Genomic DNA, 17614 nt, shown 5'->3' with positions numbered 1-17614 from the left:
TTCCTCCATGACCTCGCAGATCTCGTCCAGGCTGTGCTCGGGGCTTGGGGATGTTGATATGGGCCGCCCTTGCGGGCCCGGTACTCAGTCAGCATATGTTTGTGCATATGTATGTAACTTTAATGTGATACATAAATATGTACATATGTATGTAACCGTAGCTTTTTTTCTCGAATTATACATTTTTTCTACTTCTGTCATCTACATCACTTCTCCCGCCAACACACCCTTTTAGCTCGCCACTCTCCCCCAGAGACACACACTGCATGAGCCAGTGTGTGTGAGAGAGAAAGAGTAAGCAACAACAAACAAGCACAAGCAAAGCTGCTGGAGGGGGTGGGGGTAGCCACAGCAAAATAACAACAAACAAACTTGTTTCAGTGTGATACTACATCAGTATTCAAATGTGTTGACTCTAGCTCTTATAGTCTCTGAGAACGAGGCGTCAAACAGCACCGACAGACAGACACATGGACAGACGGAGAAACGGACAGGCAGACATGGCTATATCGACTCGGCTATTGATGCTGATTAAGAATATATATGCCTTAAATGGTCGGAAACGTTTCCTTCAGTCTGTTACATCCTTCTACCCCTTTTACTCTTCGAGTTCCAGGCTATAAAAATGAAATGTTTATTTTATGCACAGTTAAAACGTTGCCTTCGATATTGATAATAAAAACAATTATTTAAATTAAATGTAAGGTTTAATATAATTTGAGAGAAAATTCCAAGCTTCGGTCTGTCGAAGTTTACCTACACAAGTTTATTGTTTTCAATAATGAACATTTATTCGTTTCAATATTTTTCTTTTGGGTACAATTTTAAAAATAATTAATAACTGCACATGTGTATACCTAAAAACTAAAACACACATAATTGGCACAACGTAATTTGATTTGAATATTTAAATTCATGAAACTAATTATACACCGCACATATCTTATCTGCGTGAAAAAAAATATTCATGAACTGATTTGAGTAAATGAAACGGAATTGGCTTTAAATATAAACGCATGGATGGTTATGAAATAATGTTTGCGTGAAACGTACCATTGCCAAAATATTTTAAAATGTGAATGACACAGTCAGTTGGTTAGCTCATTTCGTGAATGTAAATCCAGCTACAAGCAACTCATCAATGGACAAAATAGAATAATAATACAGCAGTTAAGCCCGCCAGCTCATATGCAAAGACAACAAGCAACCTTTTCTTCTTATCACAATCACCATCATCAGCAGAAAAAAATATGCAATCCAAATAAAGAGTTCACTATAGAAGAGCCATACTTGCACACAAGTTTTACCGATCAGAAAGTTGTTGCTGTTAGGGGTGTGACTGATATATCCTATATACCTGGGAATAAAACTCAGTCACACCTGTACAGTAGCAGCATTAACCGTGTTCGGTCATCAGTGGAGCCTCAATTCCAGGAGGTAATACGAAGTAATAATCAATTGTTGCTATCATCATCTAGTGGTGTTTCGCAAGAAACATTAAATCAGAGTATTGGATCTTCAAGGGCCAACTCACTGCCACGACCTTTGTCACCATCACCATCCGTTAACAGCGAGAAGCCTGAAACAGGGGACCCACATGTAAGTACATTTGAACATAATTAAGTAATTAAGTAATAATAATATGTTTTCCTCCTGCGATTAATATAATTGTTTAGTGTTTTAATAACACTACTTGAAAAAATCTACCTTTTTTTCGTCAAGGGAGCAAACCAACACTTTCTGATAGTCTATGTCAAAACATTTTTTTTCAAGAATTGTTAAAAACTGGTATTTTTGGCTAAGGCTTTTTTAGGGTTAGCGGTTCAATTTCGTAGACAACTTAAGTATCTTTGATTTGGTTGTTAAGAACATTGCCATTCTAAAAAGCAATTTGATGCAGCTAAAGATGTGGCCCAAACACTTGGTTTTTATACCCGGTACTCGAAGAGGAAATAGGGTATATTGTATTTGTGGGGACAATTGGATGTATGTACCGCACAGAAGGAAACGTTTCCATTCCGTAGGGAAGGACCATATCTTTAACCATATCATTAATATAGCCACAATGAAGAAATTATTTTCCAGTGGCTAAACCCACCCTGTCCCGCAGCTTGGCGTGAAAAGTGATGTAGATGACACTGCAGAAAAAATGTAAATGTAAAATTGGAAAAAAACCACTAAGGTGCAGATGTTGTACTGAGTACCGGGTATAAAAGCTATGACCTTCTCGTTGTTTGTGTACAGGTGCGTTAATTTGGCGTCGTTTAAGATATAGCTTATCAGAAAAACATCATTTATTAATTGGAAACATAAATATTCCACACCAAGGTCCGCAGCTCATCGAAACCAAGGATGCCCTTTCTGACTGAACTATACAGATGCCGCTTAATCATTTTGACAGCAGCCTATATGTGCGTTATGTGCTGAAGTCTTCCACCTATGCGAAGTAGTCCAACCGAGTCCAGAACAGGAGATAACAATGCAATGATGCTTGAAAACCCAATTTTCTTTCCATTAGTGAAAGCCTTATACTCGGGAAACACTATTTGAACGATACGAAGCAGTAAGTGGGTTCCACCACGAATATCCTCGAGTGTAAGTTTTGGTGACACACACACCTTTGACAAACTTAAAAATATAACCAAAAATTGGCTGCACCGTAGCAATCGAGTTGAAGTACTTGAATGTACGCGAAATGTCCAGAGATGAGCAGAGCCTTCTGTCGAACTTCTGGAAGATCTCTTCGACAAACACGATCTAGGCCAATCGTCCTTCTCCAGGTCTAGAAATGACAGTCCTTCCATCCACAGAGACGACTGCAAGAGTTCCTGCGGAGAGGTTCCCTTGGAGATTATGTCAGCCGGATTCTGCGCGGTCGGGAATTAATGTCATTCCATATCTTGCGTCAGCTGCAACTCTATTGACAACGAATACGTTAAACCTTCAACCATGAGAGCACAACCGATGAAACCAACCGGTAATGAAATATAAAATCAAGTGCCTTCATATTCTAAACTTCGCTAACAAAATGAGCAAGAAGAGCTCAAGCTTGTGAATGTCTATCGTGTTCCGAGGTGCCAGACGAGATTTCGAACAAAGTAGACATGTATCATTCGCAGCGAGACTGGCATCCCGAAACGCATGCACTTCGCTCTAAAGCCTGCGGCAAGCTCTCATCTCAGTCCATCTTGCTTCTCCACATCTTCCGAAGCTCTGAAGAACTATCCCGAAGCTAAATGGATTTGGATAACGCACAGCAATTTGAAAAACAGATCTGGTCCGATGAGGGATCAGCAAGCTGAATATTCGACTGTACGCTCCAAGATTCGCGAGCTTTTAGGACGAAGTTAACTGAGTATATTTCTGTTGAGGAACTGAACGTCTCCAATGCCAAAAACCGCAGCCAGCGATTTTGTTTGCGAAGTTATAGCTGCTCTACCAAACGAGAAGTGACGAAATGTACTTAGAAACCAGAATCCAAGAGAGCTCGACATTGTACAAACAGGACAGCCAGATCCGTGATTATCACAACATCTGATTCTAGAAGCACTACATCAGACGAGATATGAGAAGACTGGAGAAACTGCTACCATCGAGATAGGTTAGACAAAGCTGGGGCTAACAACGGCAGATTGATCCATTGACTGAGTAGGCTCAGTAGATACGGACGATGGCATAAAGTATGGTGCTTTGATTGGTAGGCACGGCCGGGTTCTGATCGGCAAATCTAACGCTAACGCTGCGAGCAGCGAATGAAGGCAGAGAGCTGCAACGGCGAAATCAGTGAAGATGTATATGCGCTGCACCGGCACAGATGACGAAAACAAAAAAAAAAACGAGAAAGGTTGAGAGACGGTTTTTTCAAATTTTAAATTTTAAACATTTTTTTTAAATCTGTCATCTACATTATCACTTCTCCCGTAGAACCTCACACCACACGAAGCAGAGTGTGAATGTGCAAAAAATAAAAACAAGCTGCTGGATAGGGTGGGTTTTTCCACTGCAAATTAATTTCTTCATTCTGGATTCCGACCGCTTGAATTAAATCCATAAATTTAATTAAATCGCGAGTTCGTAATATCGACATGCCGTGTAGTCGTGAGCGAACGAGATAAACTAAGAGCGAGCGTATGCATTAGATTTCAGAGCGACGCCTAGCGCAAAGAGCTTGCTGACAGCGGTTGCTACGAACATCTATTCTAATTGTTAAACTATTAGGCGTATTTTTTAAGCTGCTGATTTATTTAATAAAAATGCTGATTGGGTTCGATAAATGCATCTATAATGTATACCCAAACACTTTGTGGTTTTAGCTTACCGTTTGAAAAATATTAAGGTTTGAAATTTTGATTTTTGTGAGGTATTTTTTCACGAAAAAGTCAAAAGATTTTTAAGTCAAAAGACTTAAAGAGCTCAGAAAAAATTAAACCCTGTGTCCAGTATTTATACCCGGTACTCGAAAAGTAAATAGGGTATATTGTATTTATGGGGAATAACTGATGTATGTAACGCACAGAAGGAAACGTTTCCGACCCCATAGAGTATATATATTCTTGATCAGCATCAATAGCCGAGTCGATATAGCCATGTCTGTCTGTCCGTCCGTCTGTCCGTCTGTATAAAAGCTAGAGCCACCAAATTTTGCTCCCAGACTTCTGTATGCTCACAAATTACTGGTACAAGTGTACTTCTAAAATGAGCCCCGCCCCCACAAGGTAAAATTCCCACAGCCACAATTATGAAGATAAAAGAAAACTAAAAACGCCATTCCGGAGGGAAGGACTGTAAAATTTTAAAATAGCCGCTTAGGTACAGATGTACTGAGTACCGGTTATAAAAGTTGTGAAGCGTAAGAAGCGTCTGACACGTCCCTTTTCGTTTTTTATGTACTACAGGTGCATTAATTGGGCGTCGTTTAAGGTTTTTATACCCGGTACTCGAAGAGTAAATAGGGTATATTGTATTTTTGCGAATAACGGTTGTATGTAACGCACAGAAGGAAACGTTTCCGACCCCATAAAGTATGTATATTCTTGATCAGCATCAATAGCCGAGTCGATTGAGCCTTGTCTGTCTGTCCGTCCGTCCGTCTTGTTTGTCGGCTAGTTCTCAGAGACTATAAGAGCTAAAGCCACCAAATTTTGGCTCCAGACTGCTGTATGCACTGAAACCAGTGTATTTCAAAAATTAGCCCCGCCCCCTTCCGCCACCGTAAAAAGGCGAAAGCCTCCCAAACCTACAATTTTGAAGATAAAAGAAAACTAAAAACGCCATCCCGTAGGGAATGATCATATCTATCAGATCACCAAATTGGGATCCGATTGGATCATTATTATGGCCACAATTTGCCATTAATTTGCAGTGGCTAAACCCACCTTGTCCCGCAACTTATATTTGTTTTTTTTACACATTCTCTCGTTCACACTCTGCTTCGCGCAGTTTGTGGCCTCTGCCTCTGACAAGTCTCTGCCCTTACTCTGTAGTGTGTGGTTCTAGGGGAGGGTGGCGAGCTAAAGGAGCGTGTTGGCGTGAGTAGTGTTGTTAAGGTAGATGACAGAAGAAGAAAAAATGTGAAATTTGACAAATAACCGCTAAGGTGCAGATGTAGTACTGAGTGCCGGGTATAAAAGTTGTGACGCGTAAGTGACGTTTACTTTTTCGGAGTTTTAAAATCCAAATGTTTGCATATCAAAGCATAATATTATTTATATTTTCCATATACATATGTATGTCTGTATATGTATATACTTTATAGATGCATTCATCAGCTTTATAGAATAGCTAATTTCATTACAACCATCAGATGTAAGACACTCAGGTTGTGTGAAAAAAGAAGAAAAATTATCATCAATCCATTCATACATCTTTCATAACATCAAACCATATCATACCATACCATATCAGAAAAAGTTGGTCTGGATCGAAGCGGCAAAATCGTGTCGTGTAGTGTAAAAAAAAAATATCTGTTCCAACAAATCCAATGCGGCATTGTAGTTGCTTACCGATATTCTTAGCGAACCAACAGTCGGAATGACTGTCAATGATGGTGGTGAAAATTGAGTACAAGTCAGTCTAAGTCAGTATCCTCTGCTAAACGTTGGCAATTTTATAGGTGGCAGAGAGAATACTAGCCTACGACGAGGTTCAGGCTGTAAACCCGCTATCCCAGCAGCTGTATTCTCCCTCTTACGTAGAATGCGTGTTGGTGTGCGAAGTGATGTAGATGAGAGATGAATACATGTAAAGTCGCTGTTGAACGCGACTCACAACGTTCCGCGTTGTTTTGATTGCAGTTTTTTAAAGTTAGACCCTGAGCACCATCCGAAATTTGGACTACCATAACCGACTTTAAAGAGCATTGGAAGCGTTTAATGTTTATTAAAGTATTTCTGTGAATGCTACTGTATTTAGAAGATCGGAATTGTATAATGAAACGAGAAGGGACGGCACTCAGTACTACATCTGCACCTTAGCGGTGTTTGGTCAAAATTTAAAATTTTTTCTTCATCTGTCATCTACATCAACAACCCTGCTCACGTCAACACGCTCCTTTAGCTCGCCACCCTCCCCTAGAGCAACACACTGCAGAGTCAGGGCAGAGACGCGGCAGAGGCAGAGACGTGTCAGAGGCAGAGTGTGAATGAGAGAATGTGCAAAAAACAAATATTATAGCCACTGCAAATTAATTTCTTCATTGTAGCCATAATAATGATCAAATCGGATCCCAATTTGGTGATCTGATAGATCTGGTCATTCCCTACGGAAACGTTTCCGAACCCATAAAGGAACCTCCCCTATAGACACACACTGCAGAGTCGCGGCAGAGGCAGAGTCAGAGGCAGAGACGTGTCAGGGGCAGAGGCCATAAACAGCGCGAAGCAGAGTGTGAGTGCTGCGGGACGGGGTGGGTTTAACCACTGCAAATTAATTTCTTCATTGTGGCCATAATAATGCTCCAATCGTATCCTAATTTGGTGATCTGATAGATATGGTCATTCCCTACGGAATGCTATCTTCAAAATTGTGGATTTGGGAGGTTTTCGCCCTTTTGCGGAGGCGGAAGGGGGCGTGGCTCATTTTTGAAATACACTTGGAACAGTGTGAGCAAACAGAAGTCTGGATGCAAAATTTGGTGGCTCTAGCTCTTATAGTCTCTGAGTACTAGATGCTCATCAGGACGGACAGACGGACAGACAGACAGACAGACAGACAGACAGACAGACAGACAGACATAGACTCGGCTATTGATGCTGATCAAGAATATATATACTTTATGGGGTCGGAAACGTTTCCTTCTGTGCGTTACATACAACCGTTATTCGCACAAATACAATATACCCTATTTACTCTTCGAGTACCGGGTATAAAAATATCAAGGATTTATTTTTTTTCGACTTTTCCTCAGTTTTTAAAGACAAAATTTCGTCAAAAAAAGCACAAAAATCAACCTTTTTCATTTCACTGCTGAATATTTCCCAGGCGGTACCACAAAGCGTTTGGGTCTACCTTTAGCGACATCAATCAGCTTTCAGATAAACAAACTTCATATAAGATTTAAAGAACAGATTTTAATAATTTCTCAAAAAAACGTTCTGCCATAGAAAAAAACAAATTGTCAGCAGACCATTTCTAAGCCCCATATCTTTCATGAAAAGTGTGTTTGGTTCCTTGAGGAAAAATCGTGTTGGGTAGATTTATCTACTAACTACTTACAAAAAGACCGCAGTATCTAATTACCATGAAATGATTATTTTATTAGGATAAACATGAACGCGAGGAGGAAGAACGCAAACGCCGAATTCAGCTATACGTATTTATATCGCGATGTATTTCATATCCGTTTAATGCAAAACAGCCCACGGATATGACAAAACGACAACCAAAAATTATGAAGCAACAATTAGAGATAATTACACAACGTTTTCAGGTAAGGCACATTTTTACATACGATTTAATCTACAGTTTTTTTAAATATGAGGGCTGTTCCATAAGTCCGTTTTGAAAACCTTATGAATTTCTTGCATATGTATGTGTAGACATATATTTTTGGCTTACAGCCATTGAAAACAGGCTTTCCCGAAATTTGAAGAATAAAAGTGAATTTCGTGTGCTGATTGAGCATTATTTTCTGCGGTTAAATTGGTAAGCTTGTAGCTTACTGAATTTTGATGTGACCGTATAAGCACAAATTCTTCTTTGCCTACTAAAAATACAAAATCACTTTAATCGATCACAGGTGGGATTTTCCAAAATTGTCTGTCTGTTTTGTCCCAGACATTTCTGTCCTGTCGGGGTACGAGCTAAAAGAGCGTGTTGGCGGGAGAAGTGATGTAGATGTAGAAGCAGATGACAGATGTAGAAAAATGTAAAATTTAAAATGTAAAATTGGAAAAAAAACGAGAAGGGACGTGTGAGACGCTTCTTACGCGTCACAACTTTTATACCCGGCACTCAGTAGAACATCTGCACTTTAGCGGTTATTTGTCAAATTTTACATTTTTTCTTCATCTGTCATCTACATCAACAACACTACTCACGCCAACACGCTCCTTTAGCTCGCCACCCTCCCCTAGAAACACACTTTGCAGAGTCAGGGCAGAGTCGCGGCAGAGGCAGCGGCAGAGATGTGTCAGGGGCAGAGGCCATAAACTGCGCGAAGCAGAGTGTGCTGCTATAAGCTGCGGGACGGGGTGGGTTTGGCCACTGAAAATTAATTTCTCCATTGTGGCTATAATAATGATCCAATCGGATCCCAATTTGATCTGTGATCTGATAGATATGGTCATTCCCTACGGAATGGCGTTTTTAGTTTTCTGTTATCTTCAAAATTGAGGAGGTTTTCGCCCTTTTGAGGAGGCGGAAAGGGGCGTGGCTCATTTTTGAAATACACTGGTTTCAGTGTGAGCATACAGCAGTCTGGAGCCAACATTTGGTGGCTCTAGCTCTTATAGTCTCTGAGAACTAGCCGACAAACAAGACGGACAGACGGACGGACGGACAGACAGACATGGCTCAGTCGACTCGGCTATTGATGCTGATCAAGAATATATATACTTTATGGGGTCGGAAACGTTTCCTTCTGTGCGTTACGTACATTCACTTTGTGCACAAATACAATATACCCTATTTACTCTTCGAGTACCGGGTATAAAAACTACGGTACAGATGTACTACTGAGTACCGAATATAGAAGATGTGACGCATAAGAAGCGTCTCACACGTCCCTTCTCGTTATATATATATAAATTGTACAAACATATTTTTTTTTTTAAACCTTTCAGGCATTTCTTAAGGGAGAAACACAAATAATGGCTGATGAGGCATTTCAAAACGCTGTGCAGAGTTACCATGATGTGTTTTTAAAGTCGGAGCGTGTTCTAAAAATGGTTCAATCCGGAGCGTCTTCGCAACACGATTTTCGAGAAGTTTTTCGAAATAATATTGAAAAACGTGTGAGGTATACATACAATACACATTTGGCTTAAGCAGTTTACATTTTCATGATAATGATAATGATAATAATTTAAAAAATGAAGCTTGTTTTCGTGTTACCAAACACTGTATTAAAGTTAAAATTAAAATATTCTTTCCATATTAAGATCTTTACCGGAGATAGATGGGCTTAGCAAAGAAACAGTTTTAACTTCTTGGATGGCGAAATTCGATATTATATTAAAAGGAAGTGGCGAAGAGGATTCGAAAAGGCCGTCACGCATGCAGCAGTCACTAAACAGCGAGTTGATTCTTTCTAAGGAGCAGTTATATGACATGTTTCAGCAAATATTGTCTGTGAAAAAATTTGAGCATCAGATTCTGTTTAACGCCTTGATGGTATGTTGTAATTCACTTTCACAAAATCAAAACTTATAACATTTTACAAAAAATCTAGTTGGACTCGGCGGATGAACAAGCAGCAGCAATACGACGGGAATTGGATGGACGAATGCAACGGGTTGGAGAAATGGAAAAAAATCGTAAACTTATGCCAAAATTTGTTCTTAAAGAAATGGAGTCTCTTTATATTGAGGAACTAAAGTCATCTATAAATCTTTTAATGGCAAATCTTGAGTCTCTTCCAGTATCGAAAGGCAATATGGACAGTAAATATGGACTACAAAAGCTGAAACGCTATAACCATAGGTAATTATATTTAAAATTTAATTTTACAATCTTATATTTATATTACAATTTTTATATTTTTTCTTGCTCTTCCACGTATTGTGTTACAGTACACCGTCATTTTTGTAAGTTTTCCATTACAAATAAATTTGAAGTAATAACTTATACAAGTTTAAGGTATACATACATTAACCGAATATTTAAAGTTGAACTTATGCTTTGACATATTTTTAATATGTGTATACACTGACTGAGTACCGGGTATAAAAGTAATGATGCGTCTCACTACGTTCCTACTCGTTTGTTGTTGCTTAAGTGCAAGTGAGACGATGTTATATTTAAAAGAATTTGTGGGTAAAAATGTAATCTTCGACCGAGAAATGTTTTCTACGAGGTAATTCATAAGATACTCAAAGGTACTCAAAGAGTTTAGGAATAAGTTAGTTTTGCGGTCGAATGGACGTGCTTAACGCGCAGAAGAAACGTTACTGTATGCGTAACGTATACGTATGCGTAACGTATACGTATACGTATGCGTAACGTATACGTATACGTATGCTTATAACATATGTATATATATATATACATGTGATATCAAACTGTTACAAATGTACGATGGCGGGCTGGAAAAGATGCACTGTCTTTGCGTCTGTGATCTTAGAGAGTCGTTAAACGTGCAGACATAGCTTTGTGAACTTAGTTATTAATTCTGATCAGGAGCATAAAATATCTTTACAAAGAGAAACTTTCTTCATCCTTTACACACATTTGCTAAAATTTAGTATACCGCTGTCTTGTAGTAGTTCTTTTAGTTATAAACTACTAACCCCCATAATATAATTCTTAACATAAATTAAGTCAAACCATTTCATTTATTAGGTTAATACCTAAATTTAAAAGAGGCCAAATCTTGTTGTTTCATATATGTATTTTTCCAAAATTTATAAAATAAAAAAAAGGAAACTTATATTGCGCTCCCATGGCTCCCTGTCTAAACTGGAGGGCGACTCAGAGGATGGTTCTACTCAATTAACAAAGTTGGATGTTGTACTTACATTTCAACTAGAAGTCATTGTAATGGAGGTTAAGGGTCTTAAATCGCTAGCTCCTAATCGTATTGTTTATTGCACGATGGAAGTTGAGAATGGCGAAAAGCTTCAAACGGATCAAGCAGAGGCATCAAAACCAATGTGAGAAAAGGGTGAATGTGTGAGATAAGGTGAATTGATATAATATTCTTTGGAAATAGGTGGGACACTCAAGGCGATTTTACTACTACACACCCATTACCTGTTGTGAAGGTGAAGCTTTACACAGAAAACCCTGGTATGTTGGCGTTGGAGGATAAAGAATTAGGAAAAGTAACCCTGAGACCTACACCATTGTCATCCAAAGTAAGCGTTGTATAAACATACATTACCAAGAATCTTAAATGAAACAGTTTATTTTTGTAACTAGTCCCCAGAATGGCACCGTATGATTATACCGAAGAACTTGCCAGATCAAGATATACGTATTAAAATAGCATGTAGACTCGATAAACCATTAAATATGAAACACTGTGGGTATGTTAGACCTAATTGTTATGATTTATATTTCGATTTGAAATACGTTTTTACACTCAGGCATCTTTATGCAATTGGAAAATCTGTTTGGAAAAAGTGGAAACGTCGCTACTTCGTATTAGTTCAAGTTTCGCAGTACACATTTGCAATGTGTAGTTACAAAGAGAAGAAATCAGAGCCCTCTGAGATGATGCAGCTTGATGGATATACGGTAGATTACATCGAGGCAGCTAGCGGTATATTTTATTTATAATTCCAGAATGTACAAGAAAATAAGACTTTTCTTTATTTTTACATAGCAAATCTTATGTTCGGCATCGATTTAAATGGTGGTCGTTATTTCTTTAACGCTGTTCGCGAGGGCGATAGTATCTCATTTGCCTGCGATGATGAAAACGAGTGTAGCCTGTGGGTAATGGCAATGTACAGAGCCACCGGGCAATCTCATAAGCCTACGCCACCAATTACTCAGGATAAAAACTCAGCTATGTCGAAAATACAAGGCGGTATGTATTACAACTATTTTAATCATGTTTAACTATTTTTCCTAAATTATTTACTACTCGACAAAATCGACCTCTTTTTTCCTCAAGGAACCAAACCGACTTTTTCTGATAGATTTGGGGCTTAAGCATTTATTAACGAATTATGGTTTTTTTTCTATAGCAGAACTTTGATTTACAAATTTTTAAAAACTATTATTTTTTGTTAAAGCTTCTTTAGAGGTACAGGTTCGATTTTGTACTTTAGTATCTTAGATTTTGTTTTAAAGAAAATTACCATTTTTAAAAGCTGTTTGATGCACCTAAAAATTGGACCCAAACACGTACATATGTATGTATGTAGCTGTTTTAGTTTACAGTAAGGGAAATATAAGACTTACAAATGCAAAAACAATGATTTTTGTGCGGTATTTTTAACGAAATTTTGACTTTAAAACCTCAGAAAAAGTCGAAAAAACAAGATATCCTGGGTTTTTGTTCTATACGTACATATGTAGGTGCATTCATTCGGCGTCGTTCAAGGTATCGCTCATAAAAATCCAAATCATATTAAAATCTATGGTGAGGCCGAACTAAAATTGTGCGACCAACCCACAAAAAAAATCGAGAAGGGACGTGTGAGACGTTTCTTACGCGTCACAACTTTTATACCCGATACTCAGTAGAACATCTGTACCTTAACGGTTTTAAAATTTGTTCTACATATTTCATCAACATCTACATCTACATCACTTCTCACGCCAACACGCTCTTTTAGCTCGCCCCCCTCCCCTACAGCCACACACTGCGGGAAGCATAGTGTAGAGTGCACTGCAAAAAAAGCTGCGGGATGGGGTGGGTTTAGCCACTCGAAATTAATTTCTTCATTCTGGCTATAATAACGATCCCAATTCAGTGATCTGATAGATATAGTCATACCCTACGGAATGGCGTTTTTAGTTTTCATTTATCTTTAAAATTGTGGCTGTGGTAGATTTTCGCCCTTTATGGTTGCGGAAGGGGGTGGGGCTAATTATACCCGTTACTCGAAGAATAATTAGGTTATATTGTATTTGTGCACAAAGTGGATATATGTATGCACAGAAGGAAACGTTTCCGACCCCATAAGGTATATATATTCTTGATCAGCATCAATAGCCGAGTCGATTGAGCCATGTCTGCTTGCCCGTCCGTCTGTCCGTCAATCCGTCCGTCTTGTTGAGCGCCTGGATCTCAGAGACCTTAAACGCTAGAGCCACAAAATTTTGCAGCCTTTCCCTTTCCCAAAAAGTCCTGCTCCGACAAATACATAGAGCATTTCCTTCCTTCGTCTAGAATTCTAATACGAGCCATATAGCTTTGGACAGTGGTTTCATTATCACGCGTTCAAATATAAATATGAGTCAAATGAATGGACTTCAGCAAGACGTTTGAATCTGGGTCCGTGCCGATAAGCAAGCTGTTGAATGGTTCCGGTCGTGTCTCAATTTCCGGTAGATGCAACAGAAATAGGAAATAATACTGCGGCGAATGGTCAACAATAAATTCCACATTCAAAATCAAAGGACAATGCAAACCAACATGCAAAATAATAGATCAGAAGAGGAAGAGATTGGAAGAAGATAACGAAAATGTACATGTATGTTTCGCGATTGCTTGAATATCAATCACAAGATTTGCGAAATGAACAGAATCAACATACACAATTGGAACGGAGACAACCGCGACTGCTCACAATTGACACTGTCAAAGAAAATGATCAACATTACCAATGAAATTACCCATGAAATCAAGAAAAAAGCAACTACCTAAAATTGAGACACAACTATTCAACAATCTGTTCATCGGCACAGATCTAGAAATGTTTTCGTACATTCAAGAGAATGTCTTAAAGTATTTTTTTTTAAATTTTAATCCCGGTTTCTGTGATTTTGGATCAAGACAGTACACTTTTTGCTTTATTTGTCAGTATGTTTTGTCCTCTCACAGGGGTATGTGTTTTATCTTATTATTATCTTACTATATGTTTTCAAGTTTTTTGTGAATTGGATCAATATCGAAATAGAGTACAAACAACAGGCGAACGAATTAATCAAGCTCATAACCTTGGTCATAAGCATAACCAAAAATGTGCGCGAGGACATTTGGTAACAGTTGACAGAGAAAATGATCGACAACGACAACGTAGAGAAATTACATCCGCTTCGTTCCTTCGTTTCGCATTCGAGTACTAGTCTGATTTTTAATATTGCTTTCCAGCTCGACTCACATCGTTTCTCTTCGTTAAGTTTATGACTATGATATTAAGCGTATTATATTTGCATTTGAGAAAACAAGTGACTAGAGATGGAACAACTTCATGCAATTTTTGAGGGACCTTTATTTGATCGCTGGGTGTAACTAATATAGAAAAAATTGAGATGCAAAGGTATAAAAAGCATTGAAATAGTTTTCCTTACTTGTACATTTTGCCGAGTACCCTTGAATAAGCGATAAATAACTTAAGCGCAATTTGTTTTCTTTAATTTGTTTTTCGTAAATTTAGATGCTGATAAAGCTCGAAAGCATGGCATGGAGGATTATATAAGTGCTGATCCATGCACATATGATCATGCTACGCTTTTTAAAACTTTACAAAATTTAACCCTCGAGTATAGGCTTAACGATCCGTACGCATCTCTGGTAAGTAGATTAACTGTCGATTTTTTTTATTTATGGAATATTTTTCTAACAAATACAAGTATCTGTGCAGGGATGGTTTAGTCCTGGTCAAGTTTTTGTTTTAGATGAATATTGCGCACGTTATGGTGTTCGGGGATGCTATAGACACTTATGTTATCTTTCTGACCTATTGGATCGTGCTGAAAAACAGCATATGATAGATCCGACGCTAATTCACTATTCTTTTGCGTTCTGCGCTAGTCACGTTCACGGCAATAGGTAAGATTGCTTCGTCGCTTGTAATTAAATACAATTTCAAACATTTTTGTAGACCTGATGGAGTGGGAAGCATAACCCATGAAGAGAAGGAGAAGTTTGCCGAGATCAAAGAACGCCTGCGTCAGTTACTAGAGTTTCAAATAACCAATTTTAGATATTGCTTTCCTTTTGGACGTCCCGAAGGTGCATTAAAAGCAACACTATCCTTGTTAGAGAGAGTATTGATGAAAGATATAGTCACTCCTGTTCCACCGGAAGAGGTTCGACAAATGATTAAAAAAAGCTTAGAGACAGCTGCCCTTGTAAATTACACACGACTCTCCAATAAAGCAAAAATTGAAGGTGTGTATATGCATGTACATGAATTTATTCATACTTATGTACTTATAAAATATCAACCCTCAGATGATTTGCGTGGAGAAATTATCGTACCGCCACCAAAAAAACTAGAGGACTTAATACACCTAGCTGAACTATGCGTTGATTTGCTACAACAAAACGAAGAACACTATGGAGAAGTAAGTTGTCTTATTTGTCAATTTAAACACATCGCTTGGCTTTGTTTCACTTCTGTCTTTAGTTTATTATCTAATGATAGGTATACAAATGCATCTATATTTTTTCATAAAAATACGCATAAATATATACTTTTAAGTGTAAATTGTAAACTTGTGAATCACTAACGAGCGAATCATTAAATCTTTTATGTTGAACGCCTGCTTCAGTCTAAAAGTTGTTTGAATTTTATAAACGTGTATAATTTTCTTTATAAATATTTAAACAATGGTAAAAAAAAGTATTAAGATGTATGTTTCATGCCTGTCCTTGGTTTACCATTAATCTATGAATTTCAATTCCAAATTTTTGTATTTTTTAAATGATTCTTTTGATTTGAAAATAGATGGTACAAATTTTAGATGATGTAAAAATTAAAAAAAAAAAAACAATGAGAAACGTTTAACGCGTTTAAACGCAACACTATTTTTATACGTATACGTGACCATTTGATTTTTGCCGAATTTTTAATTTTTTCCAACATTTTTCATCTACTACATTATCTTCTCACACCAACACTCTGCTTTAGCTCCGTCTCCTTCGCCAATGTTTTAAAAATAGTTTTGGATCGTAAATATATATACTATAGGTATGAATTTGGATCCGTGTCGATGAGCTTCCCTTTGAATGGTTATGACGGGATGTCAATTTCAGGAAGTTGCACATGTCCTATCATCTGACTGATGTTTGAACTGCAGCGCATGACATTGGGGACATGTTTTATCCACAGCATCGGTTGAAAGCACTTTCTCAGAAGGTGTCAATTATTATTATTATTTTTTTATTTAATCGCTACAGCGAAACTGGATGGTCCCACAATATTTATTGTTGATTTCGACTAACGCATTTCTCTTGTAATTAGGACTCACAAAATTGTAGTATGTTCACACTCACACTATCTCTATCTATTTGAACTCGTTCGCCAGGTTTTGCTGCTCAAATAAAACCAGCCATAAAACCTTCAAAACAATTAGCAAATCATTCTGGATTTTGTTAACATTTTGCTTAGCATATTTGGACTTATAAAAAAACGAGGACTTTTATACCCGGTACTCAAATGTGTGTATGTATGAGTTTATGTATGATTTTGATTTTTTTTAATTTTACATCTTCTATATCTGTCACCTCGCCCCTCTTTCCCAGAGCCACACTCTACCAGAGGCAGAGTTTACAAGCGAGAGAAAATGAGTAAGAATATGTAGAGCTGCTGCAGGGGGATGGGGTAGCTACAGCCAAATTATTGCATCATTCTGGCTATAAATACTCTATCCGACGCGATTTTTTCTAAAGGAACAAGACAAACTTTTTATGCATTTTTATATGCAGGCCTGTCTCTACCACTGTGAAAAATTCCTGTCGGGAATTTTCTATATTTCGTTTCTATTTCGTTTGTGTGGAACGTACCTAAAACATGGTGACCATGGCACTTGAAACGTTCATAATCACTATTATGACTCAGCTGTGTTTTTTAACAGGGTGAACATGGCAGCTATAACGTGCATGGTCTCTCTGAAGATGTAGCTGTGTTTTGTAAACAGTGAAAATTGTTGTTCCAATTTAAAAAGGACAAAATTGTACTATGACGATCAAGTGATTTTCCCATGACCTTTTAACGGATTTGTAAAAGACATTGTCTTGCCTCAACTGCTATCTTCTAGACACGCTGAAAATTCTCATTTCTTTGTTTTTCGCAAAGTTTTGTCATCCATCCACACTTTGCACTCCAGGAATAATTGTCAACTATATATTTCTCATCTGTGGGACAGCTATTCTCTCAGTCCACAGCCGCTTCCGCTTCTTTTGTGGACTTCATTTGCGTCGTTTTCAGATGCGCTAAATTTTCGGTCGACCGAATCGAAAAATAAATAATGAAATCCGGTGGGAAAGGGCATAATACTGTATTTCTTTTTCGCATACCTACCAAATATACAAAGAAAATATCTTAAAACTAGT

General features: G+C 37.9%; 1 protein-coding gene across 9 annotated transcripts in view; it reads left to right on the top strand.

Moving 5' to 3' along the window:
• Positions 1 to 17614, top strand: part of LOC117902929 (calcium-dependent secretion activator) — a 52782-nt gene that overhangs the window by 10037 nt on the left and 25131 nt on the right. For all 9 annotated transcript variants that reach the window (XM_034814523.1, XM_034814525.1, XM_034814524.1 and 6 more), the window contains 15 exons: positions 1479 to 1599; positions 7760 to 7927; positions 9282 to 9457; positions 9600 to 9831; positions 9890 to 10140; positions 10230 to 10244; positions 11079 to 11309; positions 11369 to 11513; positions 11578 to 11684; positions 11745 to 11920; positions 11984 to 12190; positions 14712 to 14848; positions 14919 to 15106; positions 15159 to 15448; positions 15512 to 15624. In XM_034814523.1, the coding sequence (XP_034670414.1) occupies positions 1479 to 1599; positions 7760 to 7927; positions 9282 to 9457; positions 9600 to 9831; positions 9890 to 10140; positions 10230 to 10244; positions 11079 to 11309; positions 11369 to 11513; positions 11578 to 11684; positions 11745 to 11920; positions 11984 to 12190; positions 14712 to 14848; positions 14919 to 15106; positions 15159 to 15448; positions 15512 to 15624 (2557 nt within the window). The remainder of the gene's footprint in view (positions 1 to 1478; positions 1600 to 7759; positions 7928 to 9281; positions 9458 to 9599; positions 9832 to 9889; positions 10141 to 10229; positions 10245 to 11078; positions 11310 to 11368; positions 11514 to 11577; positions 11685 to 11744; positions 11921 to 11983; positions 12191 to 14711; positions 14849 to 14918; positions 15107 to 15158; positions 15449 to 15511; positions 15625 to 17614) is intronic.

The sequence above is a fragment of the Drosophila subobscura genome, chromosome dot (assembly GCF_008121235.1).
Source record: "Drosophila subobscura isolate 14011-0131.10 chromosome dot, UCBerk_Dsub_1.0, whole genome shotgun sequence".
NCBI lineage: Eukaryota > Metazoa > Arthropoda > Insecta > Diptera > Drosophilidae > Drosophila > Drosophila subobscura.
Note: the sequence above shows the minus strand (reverse complement) of the source record. Positions and strands in the feature narration are given on the sequence as shown.